At 37.4% G+C, this 18768-nt stretch overlaps 1 protein-coding gene across 2 annotated transcripts in view; it reads right to left on the bottom strand.

Moving 5' to 3' along the window:
• Positions 1-11131: 11131 nt before the first annotated feature.
• GLCCI1 (glucocorticoid induced 1) overlaps positions 11132-18768 on the bottom strand; it is a 106676-nt gene continuing 99039 nt past the window's right edge. For both annotated transcript variants that reach the window (XM_057733280.1, XM_057733281.1), the window contains exons 7-8: positions 15185-15305; positions 11132-13976 (exon numbers count right to left, since the gene is read on the bottom strand). In XM_057733280.1, coding sequence (XP_057589263.1) covers positions 13631-13976; positions 15185-15305 — 467 coding nt within the window. In that variant the 3' untranslated portion in view covers positions 11132-13630. The remainder of the gene's footprint in view (positions 13977-15184; positions 15306-18768) is intronic.

The following is an 18768-nucleotide window of genomic DNA, read 5'->3' as shown; positions in this document are numbered from 1 at the left end:
CATATGGTAGCTCTATTTTTAGTTTTTTAAGCAACCTCCATACTGTTCTCCTTAGTGGCTGGACCAGTTTACATTCCCACCAACAGTGTAAGAGGGTTCCCTTTTCTCCACACCCTCACCAGCATTTATTATTTATAGATTTTTTGATGACAGCCATTCTGACTGCTGTGAGGTGATACTTCATTGTAGTTTTGATTTGCATTTCTCTAATAATTAGCGATGTTGAGCATCTTTTCATGTGCGTGTTGGCCATCTGTATGTCTCTATTTAGGTCTTCTGCCCTTTCTTTGATTGGGTTTTTTATCGTTGTTGTTATTGAGTTGTGTGAGTGTTGTATGTTTTGGAAATTAAGCCCTTGTTGGTTGCATCATTTGCAAATATATTCTCCCATTCCATAGGTTGTCTTTTCATTTTGTTTATGGTTTCCTTTGCTATGCAAAAGCTTATAAGTTCAAGTCCCATTTGTTTATTTTTGCCTTTATTTCTATTGCCTTGGGAGACCAGCCTAGGAAAATGTTGCTACAGTTTATGTCAGAGAATGTTTTGCCTGTATTCTCTTCTAGGAGTTTTATGGTGTCATGTCTTATATTGTCTTTAAATCATTTTGAGTTTATTTTTGTGTATGGTGTGAGGGAGTGTTCTAACTTCATTGATTTACATGTGACTTTTCAGTCCAGGAGTACTAATTATACATAACAGGAGCTATTGGTCACTACACATATGTCTCCTTTTTTGCCAAAATAAAATACAGTATAAAGCAATTTTATTATCTAATACTATTCTGACTAAAGAATCTAGTACCTAGCTGGGGAGGCTATAGCTTGAGCTGCCTTGTTTGTCACTACTATTCCTAAAGTAAGAGAAAGGTTTCATAGTTACAAGAGGAGACCTTGGGACCATAAGGTTGCAGTTGGCAACTGCTAGCAGATATTGTTTTGAGAACATCTGGTGGTGTCCTTGAGTCTGATACTGTTTAGAAAATTCAAGTTCTCAGCAATATACGAATGTTTGAAACCACCTCCATAATGGCCATCTAGCTCTAAAAAATGTGTTCTTTTCTTCAGTGGTTAAAGGAGATGTACAATGTATGTTTAATAGGCCACAAATGGGCTGTTTTGGTTAGCCTAAAGTTCAGTTTAAGTCACATATGAGCCAGAATGACTTTCCCAGACCTCAATATGTGAAAATTTGCTTTACATTTCCCACTTTTGATAGAAAGCATTAATAATCAAAATAATTGTCCCTTGTTGCCAGGATGGTTGCTGCCTGCCCTAGGTCCATGATGTCCCTCGGTGCTAGGCCTGCTGTGTGTGTGTATGTGTATGTGTGTGTGTGTGTGTGTGTGTGTATATGTATGTATTAATTGCCTACTTATCCACATTGAGGGAAAATAACCAGACAAAATAAATAAGCACAGAGGTATGCTGATGGGGAAACACTTCGTAGGCTATACATTTTTATCAATTATACTGAATTGTCACACAAATATTGTTTATGTGTTTCAAGCAGTAGACCTGAAGCAAGAAGTGATACATGTCATGAGTAGTTATACTCTGTGACAACTTCCTTAGAGAATTTTCTTTCCATCCTAAACACTGGGGGCAACAGTATGGTTAGAAGTAAAACAATAACTTTCAATGTTGATAGGGAGACAAAGTCTTGGTAAAGAATTAAATTAGTGTAATAGGTCTTATAGACCTGGTCTGGATTCTTGAGTTAGCTGCCTACCATTGTTGTCATCCTCTTTTTTGTCCTGGTGTGGATATTATTTGGCACCAACAGTCCTTTCTATAGACCAGTCCAATCCAGAGGTCTTTCTTAAGTGGGAAATATGAATTAAAGAGTTAACTCCTTTCAGTTCCATTGTGCATGAGGTATTTAAGAATACCTGATAAGCGTTCTTTAAATGATGCCTTTTCCAGTGTGCATAATCTCCTAGTTGCAGGTCTTGGGGTATCTGATCTTCATCCAAAGATAGAGTACTATGATTGACTTCAGAAACAAGCTTAGAATATCCTCTTAATAACTCAGACTTTACAATAATGTAACATAGCAACAAGGAGCTACTTGGGGAGTGAGTCTTAAGCAGTAAATACTGACCTCAATTAACAAAACTAGAATTTAATATCCATTGAAACATCTTTTTCTTTCTAAAATTGTGCTCATTGTTACCAAATATAGTCAAATTAAGACCAACTTGTTTGCAAAGTAAGTCTGGTTAGTTGATAACATAGTCTTTTTTAAATTGGTTATGCTGGAACTTTTTGGGGTGAATTCCTGTCTTCTTGAAGTCCCCCAAATGTCTTGAGATTCTGCACCTGTCAGGAATTTCTTATTCACCTGATAAGGTTGCTGGAAACCTAAAAGTTTCCAATTTCTGGAAGGATCAGGTAGAGGGAAAAGATATGTGTTTTGATTTTACTTACAAAAGTGTAATTTACCAAGTTGTTATAAATTATAATTAGCTTAAGGGGAAAGTTTCCTTATATCTGGAAAGCAGACTAAAAGTCAGTAATGTTTCAGATAAAACCCATAAAATTATAACCGTATTTATCAGTTCACTCAGTCCTATGTAGCTAATCCTTTCTAACAGTTTTATGAAACCATCAGGGTTTCCATTAGAATTCTTTAATTTTTTACCCAGTTCAGCAGTATGATCTGAAAGTTACCAGAAACCTATGCTTGTTAAAAAGTCCTTTCTATGAATCTTCTTGAAGATGAAGCATTTTTGCAAAAGCATCAGAGTGAAACAGTAATTGTCTGTGAATGACAAAAGACTTAAGAAGACATGGTAAAGATCTGATTGCAATGCAATTGACAAAGGGACTTAACCAAATTTCTGTGACATACATTTTAAGGTAATAACTAGAATTATGACTGATAACATTATATCAAGGCATATTTAAATTTTAGGAACTTCATATTTCTAGAATATTTATATTAATGACATCCATATAGTATAACCTAAGAAGGTTTATCACTCATGTACTATTACTTCCCATGTAATTTAACGTATCAAATAATCCTAGTTAGTTTAATATTTCTCTCTCAGATGCTTTAGGGGCCCTCTGAAGTATCCCAAAGTTAACTGAAGGTCAAAAGAACTGTAATTAGGAATTGATATTTGGGAAGTTTGTCAAAAATATCAAAAAGCTTTCAAAACACTTGGTCAAATAAGATCATAGGTCACTGTTAAACAATACTTTTCAATTAACCAAAGTGACAAAAGATTTTAAGAGCAAATACAAATCATTTAAAATCTGTCCCAGGAAGGCCCCACGGGCTCCTGCTTGGTTACACTTTCACTTTGCATAATATTTTTAAAGCTCATCCATGTTGTATCATATAGTACTACTTCATTCCTTTTTATTGTTGAATTAATAGTTGTATGGATGTGACACATTTTATTTATCCAGTTATCAATTGATGGATATTTGAATTGTTACCACTTTTTGGCTGTTATGAATAATGCTACTGAGAACATTTGTGTGCAGGTTTTGTGTAGACATATATTTTTATTGTCTTGGGTATATACCTGGCAGTGGAATTACTGGGTAATATGGTAACTCTATGCTTAATCTTTTGAGGAACTGTTAGACTGTGTTCCAGAGTGGCGACATCATGTTACACTCCCATCTGTAGTGTATGAGAGTTCCAATTTCTCCACATCTTCACCAGCGCTTGTAATTATTTGTCTTTTTGGTTATGGCCATCCTAGTGGGTGTAAAGTGGTATCTCATGGTTCTAATTTGCATTTCCTTAATGGAAGTAGGTATTTGCTTGCCCTAATTGTGTCTCCCCAAAGATTCATATTTTGAAGCCCTAAACCCACAATGTGACTATATTGGAAATACGACCTTGGGAGGTAATTAAGGTAAAATGAGATCATAAGGAAGGATGGGGGCCTGACCTGATAGGATTAGCTAAGAAGAGACAATGGTGCAGAGGAAAGGCCATGTGAGGACAAAGTGCCGTCTGCAAGCCAGAAAAATTCTTTACTAGAAACTGAACTCTGCTGGACCTTGATCCAGGACTTCCAGTGTCCACAACTGTGAGAAGTAAATTTTTGGTGTTTAATCCACCTATCCTGTGGTCTTCTGTTATGGCAGACCAAGCAGATTAAGAATCATTATGTCTATTTTACAAACCAAGACTCTTAGGGTCACAGGGTCATCACTCACTCTTGTCTGATGCCAAACCTGGACCATATCCCTTTATGCCACACAGCTTCTGGGTCCCAGAATGTGGGAGAGACATGGTTTTCTACCAGGTGTGGCCTGCCAGCTGACCCAAAATCATGGGTGGCAAAGTGTGGAGACTCAGTTTGATGAATAAGGGGCAGAAACTTGCCAAAAAGGAGAAATAAGGAAATGTCCCAAGTTGCTTTAGGCCCCAGTGGTTTATGCCAGCTACAGATTCAAAGATTAATAGGAGGAGCCAAGTCCTCCTACCCTGGTGATTCTCAAGCCATGGACCTCACTGCAGCTTGTCTGGTGCTTTGATTCCCAGTCGCCTCTAATTCAAGTCCCAGTCAGCATCCATGTCACATGTACCCACGTTAGGCAATCTCTGTAAAACTAGACTAAACAACCCTCAATAAAGAGTGTACTGAGAAACAGGAATCACATTCAAAAACAATCTCTTGGCCATTTTCAGGTTTCTGTAGTTTGCTTGGAGCAGGGGGTCCTTTTCAGTTTTCTAGATGAGGCAGTTCAAGAAAAGTAAACAGCAAGACAGACTGCTGGGCCCTTGGGTGCCCACTTCACAAATCCATCTCCCCTGAGTGGAGGGCTGTCAGTGTGCTCCACATTCCAGGGAACACACTGTCCTCAGAGCTAAAGCTGCAGCCTTTCCCAAATGCACCGCTAACTCCAGTCCAGGCTTATATCATTTTTAAAAAAATTTATTTTGTATTGGATTATAGTTGACTTACATTGTTGTGTTAGTTTCAGTGTACAGCAAAGTGATTCAAAGTGATTCTTTTTCAGATTCTTTTCCCATTTAGGTTATTACAGAATATTGAGTACAGTTCCCTGTGCTATATGGTAGGTCCTTGTTGATTATTCTGTATACAGTAGTGTGTATATGTTAATCCCAGACTCCCAATTTAGCCCCAGGCTTAGATCATTTAATCCTTTTTACCTGAGTATGAGGCTGTTGGGGCCATATTTTTCTAAGAGGAAAAGGCCTGAAACTCTGTCATGTTCGGATTCCCCCGTTGAGCCACATTTCGCTGTACCAAACCTTCTCTCAAACCACCTTGATTTTAAGAGATCTGCGGCTCATTTCTGTTAAGACTGAATCTTTTGCTACCATTTCCTTCCTTTTCTGCATACTTTTTTTCTCTCCCTTGATATTTAGAAATTAACATGCATTTTCTCTCAAGTTATAAGGCTAACAGTTGCTACTAAAGAAAACATAGAAAACCAGACACGTAAATATTAAAGACAGATTATCCGCAACCTAGATATAACCACTGTTAATTCTTGTATATTCTTCATGTCTTTTTTAACTCACATATATATGTATTTTTATAAAACTAGGGGGTCACAGTGGTTTGTGTAAATGCTACCACGTTCTTGTTCAGAAAGATGTACCAATTTATTCTTCTAATGGCATATATGAGGGTGACCATATCCGTGCCACCCCCATAAGCACTGAATATTATCCTTCTTATTAATCTTTGCCAGTTTAAAGGAAACCGATTGTTTCAATTTGCATTGCTTTGATTATTATTGAGGCTAATCGTTTATTTTCATGTTGGTCACTCCCCTTGAATTTCACCTTGTCTTTATATCAGGAATCTGTGAAGCAGTTCAGTCATATGCACTTTCTGCTGCAGGGATGATGAGTGGATAGTAAGAAGGTGGTTGCAGGCAGAGGGAAGAGGACTGCCAACAGTTCTGCAAAAATGAAGGTCATGCTGCTTCCTTGTCTTCTTTTAGAAAACATTACTAAAGGAATACATGCTCATTGTAAGAAAAGAATCATATATTTCAAAAGCTGTGAAAGCTCACCTCAGCCCTCTCCTTGCCCCACCCACAGATCGTATTCTCCAGGTGTAACCATCTTTGGCCTCCTCCTCCTACCTCTTTACTGTCCTCTTGCAGGACCTGAATTTAGCAGAGTGATCAGGAGAAAGGGCCAGGGATTCAAAATGAAGTAGGTTCTTCGTACAAACCTCCCAGGGTGGTGAACTGGGAAGGGAAACAGGGGAGACCACACCAGGTGTTTGTAATCAAATGGGCGGATGAATGGAGAGTGAGTTAAGATTACCCTGTTTGCCTTGATTTTAGTCTATATGAAAAACGGCAGGCTGTTGATTGTAACACATGAGCAGTGGCCTTTGTTAACGTCTATCCCTTGAGTATAACTCTTTTCCTTTACAAAGTGGAATAGAAAACCTGAGAAATGGTTTGCCTTTCCCACGTGAACCCTTCCCTTTGTCTGGCAGGTCCTTGTGGAGCCCCCACCCACTTTTATCCAGCCTGCTTCCCCACAGTGGTTTGAAATAACATCCATTGCCTGTAGGCCCACACCCAGATCTGGCTCTAGGGATGTCATCAAAGTCGTGCTTAAAACTGATGCCAAGACTTGAGTAGAATCTGTAGTGTGAAAGGGGACCCATTTCTTACTATCAGAAAATCTATCGGGGGAAAATGATCCAAATATTCAAATTCTTAGTCATTTTTAAGAAAATGGCTTTTTTGAATGAGAGGGGTCATCACCCAACTGATCTGGAACCTTTGTAAAAATTTTCCTCTCCTGAGAGATGCAGATACGTCTGGAATGGAATCGGCCATTAGAATCAATGGGTTACCAGTCTCCTGTTCACTAAAGGAAAAAAAGACATTTGAGATAGAAATATTTCCCATTTTCTTTAGAGATTCTGCTTTTTCTTTTCCAGCTTTTAAAACTGACCACCTATCCCCCCTCTCTTTGCATTGTTTCCCACGGGAAATCATTTCCTGTAAGGGTTTAATTTTCCCCTCCATTGTCTTAGGTTTAGTGTTCGACAACTTTTAGGCCCATGTAGTAGACTTACTATCATGTGAGTCATTCAAATAGCAAAGTTTTATATGAGAAAGCTTTGTCTTGGACCTAGTCCAAACGGGCTTCATTCAAGAAGTATCCGTTCCAATGGGGATATGTGTATAAAAACAGATGATTGAACCTGGTGTACCCCCCCAAAAAAAAAAAAAAAAAAAGAAGTGTCCGTTCCAAAAAGGCAAGCCTCATTTTCTGGGTGCAGAGGACAGAACGATACAGTAAGACTTTAGGTGATATTGGTGGCAGTAATGGTATATATGTGTGAGGGCAGGCATGGAGGGCAGCTGCTGTGTTGTATTAGTTCTCTAACCCTATGTGACAAATTACCCCAAAATGTAGCACTTTAAAACAGCAAACATTCTCTCACACAGTCTCTGAGGGTCAGGAACCCAGGAGTGATTTAGCTGGTCTGGCTTGAGGTCTCTCATGAGATTCAGAAGTCAAGCTGTGGTCTGGGGCTGCAGGCATCTCAAGGCTTGACTGGGGCTGGAGGAGCTGCTTCCAAGCTCACTCAGATGGTTGCTCGCAGGAGGCCTCAGTTCCTTGCTGGCTGGTGGCCAGAGAACTCCCCTGCCTGCTGTGTGGTTCTCTCCATAGACTTCCTGAGTATTCTCACAGATAGCTTCCCCCATAGCAAGTGATCCAGGGGAGTGCACGTGCAAGACAGCAGCCTGTCTTTCTATAACCTAAGCTGGAAAGTGACAGCCCATCACTTCTGCTGTATTCTATTCTTAAGCAAGTCCAGCCCACACTTGAGGAAAATTAAGCTCTGGAAGGGAGGAATATAAAAAAATTTGTGGAGATAAATAGATAGATAGGTATAGATATACACACATGTATGGTTGATTTACAATGTGTAAATTTCTGGTGTACAGCAAAGTGATATACACACATATACATTATCAGATTCTTTTCCATTATACTTTTTTGCAAGATATTGAATATAAGTTCCCTGTGCTATACAGTAAGACCTTGTTGTTTATGTATTTTATATATAGCAGTGTGTATCTAATAATCTCAAGCTGCTAATTTATCCCTCCTCCCCCTTTCCCCCTTGGTAATCAAGGTTTCTATATCTGTGATTCTGTTTCTGTTTTGCAAGTTCGCTTGTATCATTTTTTTAGATTTCACATATAACATGGTATCATATATTTGTCTTTCTCTAACTGACTTCATTTAGTTTGATCATCTTTAGGTCCACCCATGTTGCTGCAAATGGCATTATTTTGTTTTTAATGGCTAATATTCCATTGTGAATGTGTATGCACACACACATCCCCCCCCCACACACCCTACCCACCCCCCCTCCCCCGACATCTTCCTTATCCATTCATCTGTTAATGGACACTTAGGTTGCTTCCATGTCTTGGCTATTGTAAAGAGTGCTGCTATGAACATTCTGGTGCAGGTATCTTTTTGAATTAGTTTTTGTCTTTTCTGGGTATATACCCAGGAGTGGGATTGCTGGGTCATATGGTAGCTCTACTTTTATTTTTTTAAGCAACCTCCATACTGTTCTCCATAGTGGCTGCACCAATTTACATTCCCACCAACAGTGTAGGAGGGTTCCCTTTTCTCCACACCCTCTCCAGCATTTATTATTTGTAGACTTTTTGATGACAGCCATTCTGACTGGTGTGAGGTGATACTTCATTGTAGTTTTGATTTGCATTTCTCTAATAATTAGCGATGTTGAGCATCTTTTCATATGCCTGTTGGCTATCTGTTTGTCTTCTTTGGAGAAATGTCTAGATCTTCTGCTCATTTTTTGATTGGGTTATTTGTTTTTTTGTTACTGAGCTGTATGAGTATTTGTATATTTTGGAAATTAAACCCTTGTCTCATCGTTTGCAAATATTTTTCTCCCATTCCGTAGGTTGTTTTCATTTTGTTTTGTTTATTCTGTGCAAAAGCTTATAATTTTAAGTCCCATTTTGTTTATTTTGGCTTTTATTTCTATTTCCTTGGGAGACTGACCTAAGAAAACATTGCTGTGATTTATGTCAGAGAATGTTTTGCCTACATTCTCTTCTAGGGGTTTATGCTGTCATGTCTTACATTTAAGTCTTTAAGCCATTTTGAGTTTTTTGTGTGTGTATGGCATGAGGGAATATTCTAACTTCATCGATTTACATGTGGCTGTCCAGCTTTCCCAACACCACTTTCTGAAGAGACTGTGGACATATTTTTAAAACAACCACATTTATGACACAAGTTACCTAATCTAGTTTACTGTGGTCTACGGCAGAGGTCAGCAAATGTTTTCTGGAAAGGACCAGATGGTAAATATGTTCAGCATTGTGGGCCAGACTGTGTCTGTGGTAACTACTTAATTCTGCCATTGTACGGCAAAATAGCCACAGGCAGTACACAAGCAAATGAGCATGGCTCTGTTCCAGTAACATTTATAAAGACAGGCATTGGTGTGGATTTGGCCCATGGGCGGTAGTTGGTTGGTCCCTGCTCTATAGCTATAGAGGTTATTGGAAGTCTAGCAAACTTACTGATTTTATTTCCTTGCCTGTAGAATCCCATTTCAAAAGAAATTTCATCCACATGGCATGGCTGTCTAACCTGCCACCATCATGTCTCTGCAGCTTGATATTTAGTGGTGAGATAATGGGAAGACAGAAAGGCAACTCTGATTTAGGCAGAGAAAACTTCAGGACATAGAATTCCCGTCCTTGTCTTCTGAGAAATAGGAGGAACAGGAGTGTAAAGGAGAAGAGCCGATTTGGTGTGACAGGGACAAGAGAGTGTCTTCATTCTGTTTAATCACTGACGTTGAAATGAGGCAAGAAGTCTGAGAGGAGATGCTTTTCAGACAGCTGGAACTGTGGGGCTAGACTATGGCATTCAGCTTTTGACTCAAGGTGTGCATTATAGGATCTATTTCACAAAGCTCCTGCAGCTCTAAGGAGCCCTGAGTTAACCAAAGGAATGAGTTTACAGGGGAAGAAAGACTTGCGAGTACCAAAGATGCAGTCGAAGACAGAAGCTGTTCACAGAGAGCAGGAGGGAATATGTCGGGGATGACTGAACTTCAGAGTTAGAAGGGGCCACATTTATTTTGTGATATTCGCAAACAAACTGTGATTATTTCTAGCTAACATAGGGTTAAACACATATAAATTCTCAGAACCAATTTCCCCGTCCTTGTTCCTTAGGTTTGATTTTGCAAATACTGTCTTGTTTTTCAGGGCCATTTAATATTAAGCTTATTATCTGATCAAGTCAAGCAGAAATGGGGCTGAGAATTCCACTTTTCCTTTATATTCATTTGCAATAGAGTTTTTAACTTGCATAAGGTAGATAATTTCCTGCCTAAGTCATACATTGTCCTGAAGAAAATTGATCAAGCTCACTATTAAAAAGTTATATTTATTTTTTTTAAAGCCCAAAACATAGCTACCAAGTAGTCATTTTTAAGTTCAATTTAAAAGTCAAATCTTATCAATCTCTTTAGTGAGATATGCTTTGGAAATCAAGGATACTCTGCTCGTAAATTATTTTTCAAGGTGGTTTGTTTTTGCTTTCCTGCCACAACGTGTCTTATGATGACCCTGTTTGGGTAACTGGGAAGAACATCAACACTTCTTTGTTCTGTAAAGCTTTTCTCCCTATTATCCTAAAAACATATATAAAAAGAGTGAAAAAAATTTTAATTTTCCTGCAACTTCCTTTGTGGTGATTTCACTGAACTTAAAAAACTTATTTTCATAAATAATTCTTAGGCATAAAATAATGACACGGGGACAATGTTTTCTCTTTTTAAGGTGCTCATAGCTGGGAGCAGTACGAAGACTTGGAACTTCAGACATCTAGCTTCTAACGTTGTGATGCAGAGTGTGTAAATTAAATGTCAAGAGGAAACCAGGCTGTGGAAATCTTATCCAGTCAGACTACCTGCAACTCCAGAGATGCAGGTCAGGAACTGAGTGAGTACTGAATACTGTCATTTCCCTGATGCGAATTCATCCCTGTCAGGTAATGTGCTAAAAAAGCCCAGTCTTTCCAAAAACATATGTGAACTATTCCAGTTTTACTAATAACTTTATTTAAATAAGAAGACACAGGAACTTCTATACTGAAAAAATACAAAACAAAAGCCACACATTTCCTTGTGTAAAGCCATATTGTATGGTAACTCGAATACTGTTCAGCGCAGTGGCTAGAATTAAACAGTACAACTATATACAAAATTTAAACAATTTCTGACAAATTTCTACAGCTAGATGTAGGATACATTTGAGCTCAACAACTTCTGGGAAATTTACATGGCAAAGCATAAGCTTTAACACATTTGGTTTAAAACTTTAATATACGCTAAGAACAAATGTACAACACAATATTTAGTTTTCTCATGAGAAAATAAAAGCACATCACTATAAATATCGTACATCAGATTTCATTACCAAAAAAAGCATATTCAGTCCATCGTTCAGAAATTGATATTGATACTATTGCATCTTATTTGGACAAAAGCAGAGCATAAGATCAACACATTATGTAATGCTAAACCAGATATCAGAAGTTAATGGAGCTCATATTTATCTTACAGAACTAATAATTTTCTCCCTTTAACCATAATCTACAAAATATAGTATTTTCATCAAGGCCTGAGATTATTAGGGTTAAAGGTGTCTTCTGCTGAATAGATTGTTTTAAAAGGTTCCCCTGTGAAAATGGCAAAAGTAAACTGAGTCCTTTCCCATGACAATCTCCTACAATGTAACACTGACTAATTTAAAGGAGCCAGAATGCACCTTCAGGAGAGAATATTACTGCAAACTTTGGTGGAAAGAAGATAATTGGGATCATGACAAAATAATACACAGAACACATACACACACAAACATATACACATATATATATATACCATTTCTTTTAAAAAAAAACCAATGGTGTTGCTTTCTTCTTAATCACCTCTTCCTTCTTCAACCTCCTTAGAAAATAAAAAAAGAAAAACCCAGGAATGACTGAAAGGAACTGAAACGTTCCTGTAACTGTAGGCACATTGTTCCCCTAATTCTTAAGAAAACTATGCCATACACTTTAGGTGCAGATGAAACAACTGTTTTATTGAACTGAAAGCAATGGAATAAAAATACAGAAACTTCCCTTTGCTTTTGAATACTTTCTTTGTGCTACAAAAAACAATGTCTGAAGTTGGGCTCTTCCACTGACCAATCAGGAACATCGAGGGCTGTCTTCACACTTCGAGACGTTAGGTAGAGTCTGCAAGTTCAAGGCTCTTTACTTGGGTTTATGCTTTACTTCGTGCAGCCAAAATAGGAACACAACTATTCATGGTATTATTATGAGAGGCTTAAATGAGACAGCTTCAAACTACTGCGTTTGTAAGTCATCACATAACCTGCTTACTTATGTTGAATTCTGACTCACATATGCTCTCTCCATGTGAATGCAACTCACGCACTTGAACTGCTTGAGGAAAACAATAATCAAAGTGTGTCATTTCTTAAGCAGCAAATTAAAGAATTTCCAAAAGAGAAACTAAACATTAATATGCCTTTAGATAGGACAGTAGCATTTCATGACCCTGATGGCCAATATAAACAAAAAACCTCAGCCATCCCCTGTGAAACTGCACTGGTTCCAAAAATCATACCTAGATTCTTGTCCTTGAATTCCACACATTCAAGGTAGAATGTTTTTGTACATCCTAGTATTGGACACTTTATTTGCAACATTGTATCGGTCATTAACAGAGCAACACCTGAACTTGTTAAAAAAAAAAAAAAAGCCACATTTACACATGTTGAAACAGTGAATGCAACAGTTGTTTTACTTGAAACCACATGACAAAAGTGATGTCAGACACCACAGATTTGCTGGTTCTCCTCATGTTCACCCATGTCCAGGATTTTTGTTCTCCTAGGGTTGAATGCACTTCTTATTCTAAGAATGTGGAATGTAATGAGGAAAGGGAAATGCATAAAATAAGAAAAGGCAAAAGAGTGATGTTCCCTCTTTAGCTTTTTAGCTGTGAAATAGTTAATATCCCAATATGATATACATTCCAAGTTACCTGAGTTTAGACTTCAACTGAAGTACCTGAAGCTAGGCCATAGGGTGGGCACTGTGCAACTGCTGTGGCCATTTATTTATTTTTTTGCATTGTATGTATTACAGAAGTTAGAAACAAACACCTGGATCAATTGTAAACATAATCCTGAAGTACAGTATTTTTCCATAGGACAAAACACAGCAAGACATTTTCTATTTAGACAGGCAACTTTCTGATATAGAGCTTATTTATACTGAAGAATTTGGAACAAAACACAGGACACAGTACTAATCTGTCAAACATACTATGAAATGCATAGTCTCCACTTAAAATGCTGAATGATACACACATTTTGCAAGCATTACTGCTTTCCACAAAAACTGCTGAATAGGAGTTCTGTCCCTGCCAAGATCAGTGTTAAGAGATACTTTATGATGCTGATAAGTATTTTGTTGGTGGTGGTGTTGTCAGAAAGTTTGTCACTCCATGCAGCTGGATGTCTGAGATCTAGTCCCTAATCCATGGGTAGAGGCCAGCTCCCCCTTTGCTTTAGATGATCACATAGTTCTGAGCAGAGATGTGTTCCTCACCCTGCAGTTCCTGCAGGAGCTGCTGCTGTTGGGATGGCTGTTGGACAGAGGCCTCTGTGGAGCCCGCCGTGCTGGTGTCATCAGAAAGAGACGTAAAGGAAACCCGGGAGGAGAGCTGCTCAACGGTCAGGGTGGCCAGAGCTGAGCTCGGGCCAGAGTTAGGAGAGTTCTTGAGCATCAGGTCGGAGGCAGGTAGGAGAGGGCCTAGAAGTTTTACAGGACAGAAAGCTGATCCGGTTGGGATGAAATTAACCTTGTTTTTGTCAGGACATGAAAAGAGAGGGGCTGAGATAGGCTGACGAGACCTAAAACCATAAAACAAAATTAGGTTTACAATCATTAAAAGTTAAGCAATTTCTGAATTAACTGAAGTTCTCTAAAACAGCTAAAATGTGAATGGCAGGGAATGAATTAAGTGTACACAGAGGGGTAAACATCTTCCATAGTACAAGTCAGCTGGCATACTACTGATGTACACAGCACTGAGGTGATATTTAAAACAAAAGGATTTTCAAAAGGACTGGGCAGACAAAATTTTTCAGAGATTAGTTTGCTTTCATTCATTTAGAAACGTGGATTATGCAATGTTAAAATGACCTTTTCTGTTAAGCATACTGGGAGAGGGATTACCCCATTATGTATTTGGTTTTAAGCATTTCCTCCTTTTTCTGTATATCTATACATACTTCTTTTATTTCTTTTTTTTCTTTTTTCTTTTTCTTTTTGTATCTCTATACATACTTCTAACAGATCATGAAAAAAAAAAGTTGCAGTAGTTTCTTGAAGAGTCAGTCAGCCCAATAGAACAGTGTCCACAAGCCCTTTCTCTCCTCCCATGCCCAGGAACTAAGCCACCAACTCCTGCAAGACTGGTCTCTGTCCCCTTCTAGGTTACAAGAGTACAGCAGCCTCCACTAGGCACCTGCACTGGGACAAAGGGACGAGTGAGTCCAAGAGCCACACACTCTTTTTCTTGAGTTATTCTGCCAAGTATTTACAGCATGAACCTCTTTTCCCTTTAATTTCTATTTTATACATACTGAACTTCCAAAAAGAAAAAAAAAAAAATCTGTGAACAGAAAGTCTAAATTCGATGAGTGCATATGCTAGATGTGTCTATAGGGAAGGAGACGAGTTAGTGAGTTCCCTCTGGCTTGTGGTATCACTGTCGTTAAAGCTAGCCACACATAGATATTCACTTTGCAGCTAAATGTCATTTTTTTTAAAGCCATCTAAATTAGAGCTTTTGAAAGGAAAATTCTTAATGATTAAAAATAGATCTTTCAGGTAGTAAGGATGAATTTACAAGTTTTTTTGTGCTAGCATATTTCCAGCACACAGACTCTAATTCTCCTTCAATAAGATCTTTTGCCTATTCAATTTTCTTTTCATAATTTGCTTTTGAAACACATTATCAGCTGGATGGAGTAGCTGATTCATCTGTAATCAACTGGTCTCAGTAAAAAGCTTTACAGCTTTGCAGATCCCAGCTGATAGAAAAGACATTACTTACGCCATTTCCTCAAAGACCTTCACTCGCTCACATCCCTCTGGGGGCTCCCGTTTGAACATGTAGCTGTTGTTTGGTTTGGGAGATGAAGCATACTTGGGTAACGGTGAGCTACTCCCACTGTCTGTAAATTTAAAGCAGTTATATTAACTAGTGATTGAAAGCTCTTTTAAATTAAATTTGATTTCCAAACAAGCTAAATTTGATTTCCAAACAAGCAGCCTTTTGCACAGTTTATCCACTATTGCCCCTTTGCTTCCACCACAGAGCTTCCTTTATTGCAAAGCTATTTCTAACATCCCTGTGTAGTACATTTCTTATGAATATAAGCTTCAATGCAACAGTAATCTGCCATACCACAGAACATAAAAAGCAGATATTTTGGTCCAGAAAACTGCATTCTGAGTAGAGCTGTAATCCTGAAAATAAATACATCATTATGTATTCCAAAAAGGTAAATAGATGGGGTAATATGTATAGTCATGCAGAAGAATTATAGGAGATTATAATAAAGGCTTCTCTATATTTTTTCACTGTTCAGCCAATTTAATTGAAAATTTTAATATGTGAAATAGTCTTCACTACAAAAATTCTTAGCAGACGTTACTTTTACTAAACACTATGAATAACATGTATGCAGGGAAAAATAGGCTTATAACACCACATACTTTTCCTTGGCCCACAATGACAAAGGTAATGCTCAGAATTTTGCCTTTATAATGTCTATATAAAAGAACTTTTTGAGCATTATTTGTATTTTTGCTGCTGGAAGCACGAGGAATCTAAAAGCATCTCTACCTAACATGTTTTCTTCATATTTTTGACCACAAAGAAATGGTCTATTCATGAAAAGCCATAAAACCTATATGCAGTTTCGCCCTTCCTACCTGGCAAAGGACTTTGGAAATTCAAATCCACCAAAATGTGTCATTATCTTTTTAAGATGCCAAGTTGTAAAGTCAGTAACATACCTGTATGAATACAATAGTCCTATTTAAGCAAATTCTAACAATGTAAACCAATCCCCAATGCTAAAATACTAAGCACATGACCTATTGAGATGTGTTATTTTCATACGTATTTTGAAAGATGGCACTACTACCATAATTACAGGTGTCACAATTATGATAAGTTGCTTCAGTTTAGGATACAGTACACAGTCCAACATTCAGAATCTAAGTAATAGGGAGGTTTTTTTTTTTTTATCATCATTAATGAAGTATAATACATGCTTAGAAGGCAGACCCTTGAGGCACACTTATAGTGTAATTGGTGAATGATTCAAAGAGCATCTTTGTAAACCCTGGGCATGCAGATGTGTGCTTATATTTGAATATGGCTATGTCTCTGGCTGGGAAATCATTGCCTGCAAAATAACAAGGCCACATTATTGGGAAACCTAGAAAACCACATACTTTCTCCATCAGTGTTACACATGTCCATACAGATGATGCATAGTCTCTTGGAAGGAATTAAGTTTTAGAGTTAAGTTGGGTTTCTTCACACTTGAGGATTTTCTTAGATTCAACATTTATCCTATATTGCTTGAACAAATGGGAGGGAGGATAGGGGATATTATTTTTTCTCTTAGGTAGATGCAAACATCATGAACCTGACTAGAGTCCGAGTTTGCTGCTGTTTGAGCTAGGCTAACCCCAAACAACTGGCCTATAATCAAAAACTAGTGAGAATGAGGCCTTGAACTCAGTATAATACCAAAAATACAGGTTGACCTTGCTTTACTATCCAAACAACAGCCAGCCATGCCGAAGACATACATGAAAAAGTAGCTATGGTGTGTGGCGCCTTCATAGAGAGGACTGGTGGTGACGACACAGCCCCACTGTTCGCAGGATCAGCCTAAAACCATGGGCTTGATGCCTTTAATAAGCCTCTTCTGCCATCAGCAGGGGTGTGACCATGTCAGCAGTCAAGAATCCACCCTATTATCATGTAAGAGAAATCATCTTGGCCACAGTTACAGTCTTCTGTGTTCTGTATCTTCTTACATCATCAGACCTACCACATGATTTCTCTCATAACATTACTGATGGTTTCAAGGGACCTTCCCAGGATTGAAAGCTACATGTAAGTTGGATAATCTGCAAAAGTAATTGTCTTCCTATTAACAATCTACAATGGATTAAATATTAAATAGTTTTTCTTCTTAAAATTTTTCTGATTTCAGAGGCTTATATTTTTACAGAGTTTTACCCACTTAAACATTCTTTTTTTGGTGTGGAGGGGGAGGGTGATTAATGTTTAAACAAACAAACACAATATATTGCTATCCTAGAAAGACAGTATTTAGTGCTATTATATTGCCTTGCCTTTTCAATAAAAAATGTTTATTTCTTGAGTATATATATATACATATTATATATACATATAAAACATTTAAGGTTTGGTGGTTTGGAAAGACAAAGGCTGGAAAAAAAAATTTGGAGCCTTAAACAGATTTCTTAAATCTGGGGTTTTTTCCTTTGGTAAATATGCAATCTGATGGAGTACAAAGAGGAACAGGGAATGGAGACAACTTTCTGTGGTTTTAGCTCTATCACTAGATATATAGTTGTATAACCTTCAACACAGCTGCCTCTCTAAGTTTCTATATAACTAAAGGAATTGCCATTCCTAACTCTAAAATTCTGTGATTTTTAAAAAAGATTAACATAAAAAACAGGAACAGTGTACCAAGGGCTTTTTTTTTTTTTTTTTTTGGCTTTACAAACAGCATGCTTTAAAAACAACTCCCATGAACAACCTATTCTACCCATTCTAGACCTGGTTGTCTATCTTCTGCATTTAGAACTCTGTGTTGAGTTTAATAACCACATTTCAGTAACAGAACATTATAAATGTGAGGTGAGCATGCCTGCTCAGGAGATTCCGGATGAAGTCTCATGGCAGTCTTAGTTCAATCCCTTTTCTTCATAAGCATGATACATTTTCTCATTCTGTTATCCCACAGTAGGATAATAACTATACATGTAATGGAGATTAAGTTAAATGTTAGTTTATGTTCTTATAACCTCATAACCAATGTGAATTATGAAATTAAATGCGATGAATGTAATTATTTATGTATCTATCTGCATTCATAATAGTTTCATCTGTATTTATAACAGAATCACCCAGATTTGAAAATTAAGAGAATGGAAACATTTTATTGACTATTTTATTATAAAAGATTATACTTATGCATGTGTACCACATTTACGGTTACAATGTAAGTAGTTTGTCAACTATTTTTAAACGTGATAATGAGCTAAAGTCTGGAAAAATTAGAGATATTACTGAAGTCTGAAATTTCACATAGAAACAAGATTCATTAAACTATGCACTTTTATAGTTTTAGAGTTTTCTGATTTTCTCCTTATAAATGGCCTTCATTACATCTGGTATGTTACATTGTATGGCCAACAATTCTAGTATAAAAAAATCAATAAATTCTTAATTTATGTAGGAAGGTATGTAAAATCTCTGCCATGGTTCTATTCCAGCCCTAAGTCTTCATATGTGCTGTTTATCTCCTATTATCAGATTACTTTATCAAATTAAGTGAAATTAACTCTAAAATAAGCAAT

The sequence above is a fragment of the Hippopotamus amphibius genome, chromosome 4 (assembly GCF_030028045.1).
Source record: "Hippopotamus amphibius kiboko isolate mHipAmp2 chromosome 4, mHipAmp2.hap2, whole genome shotgun sequence".
NCBI classification, from domain to species: Eukaryota; Metazoa; Chordata; class Mammalia; order Artiodactyla; family Hippopotamidae; genus Hippopotamus; species Hippopotamus amphibius.
Note: the sequence above shows the minus strand (reverse complement) of the source record. Positions and strands in the feature narration are given on the sequence as shown.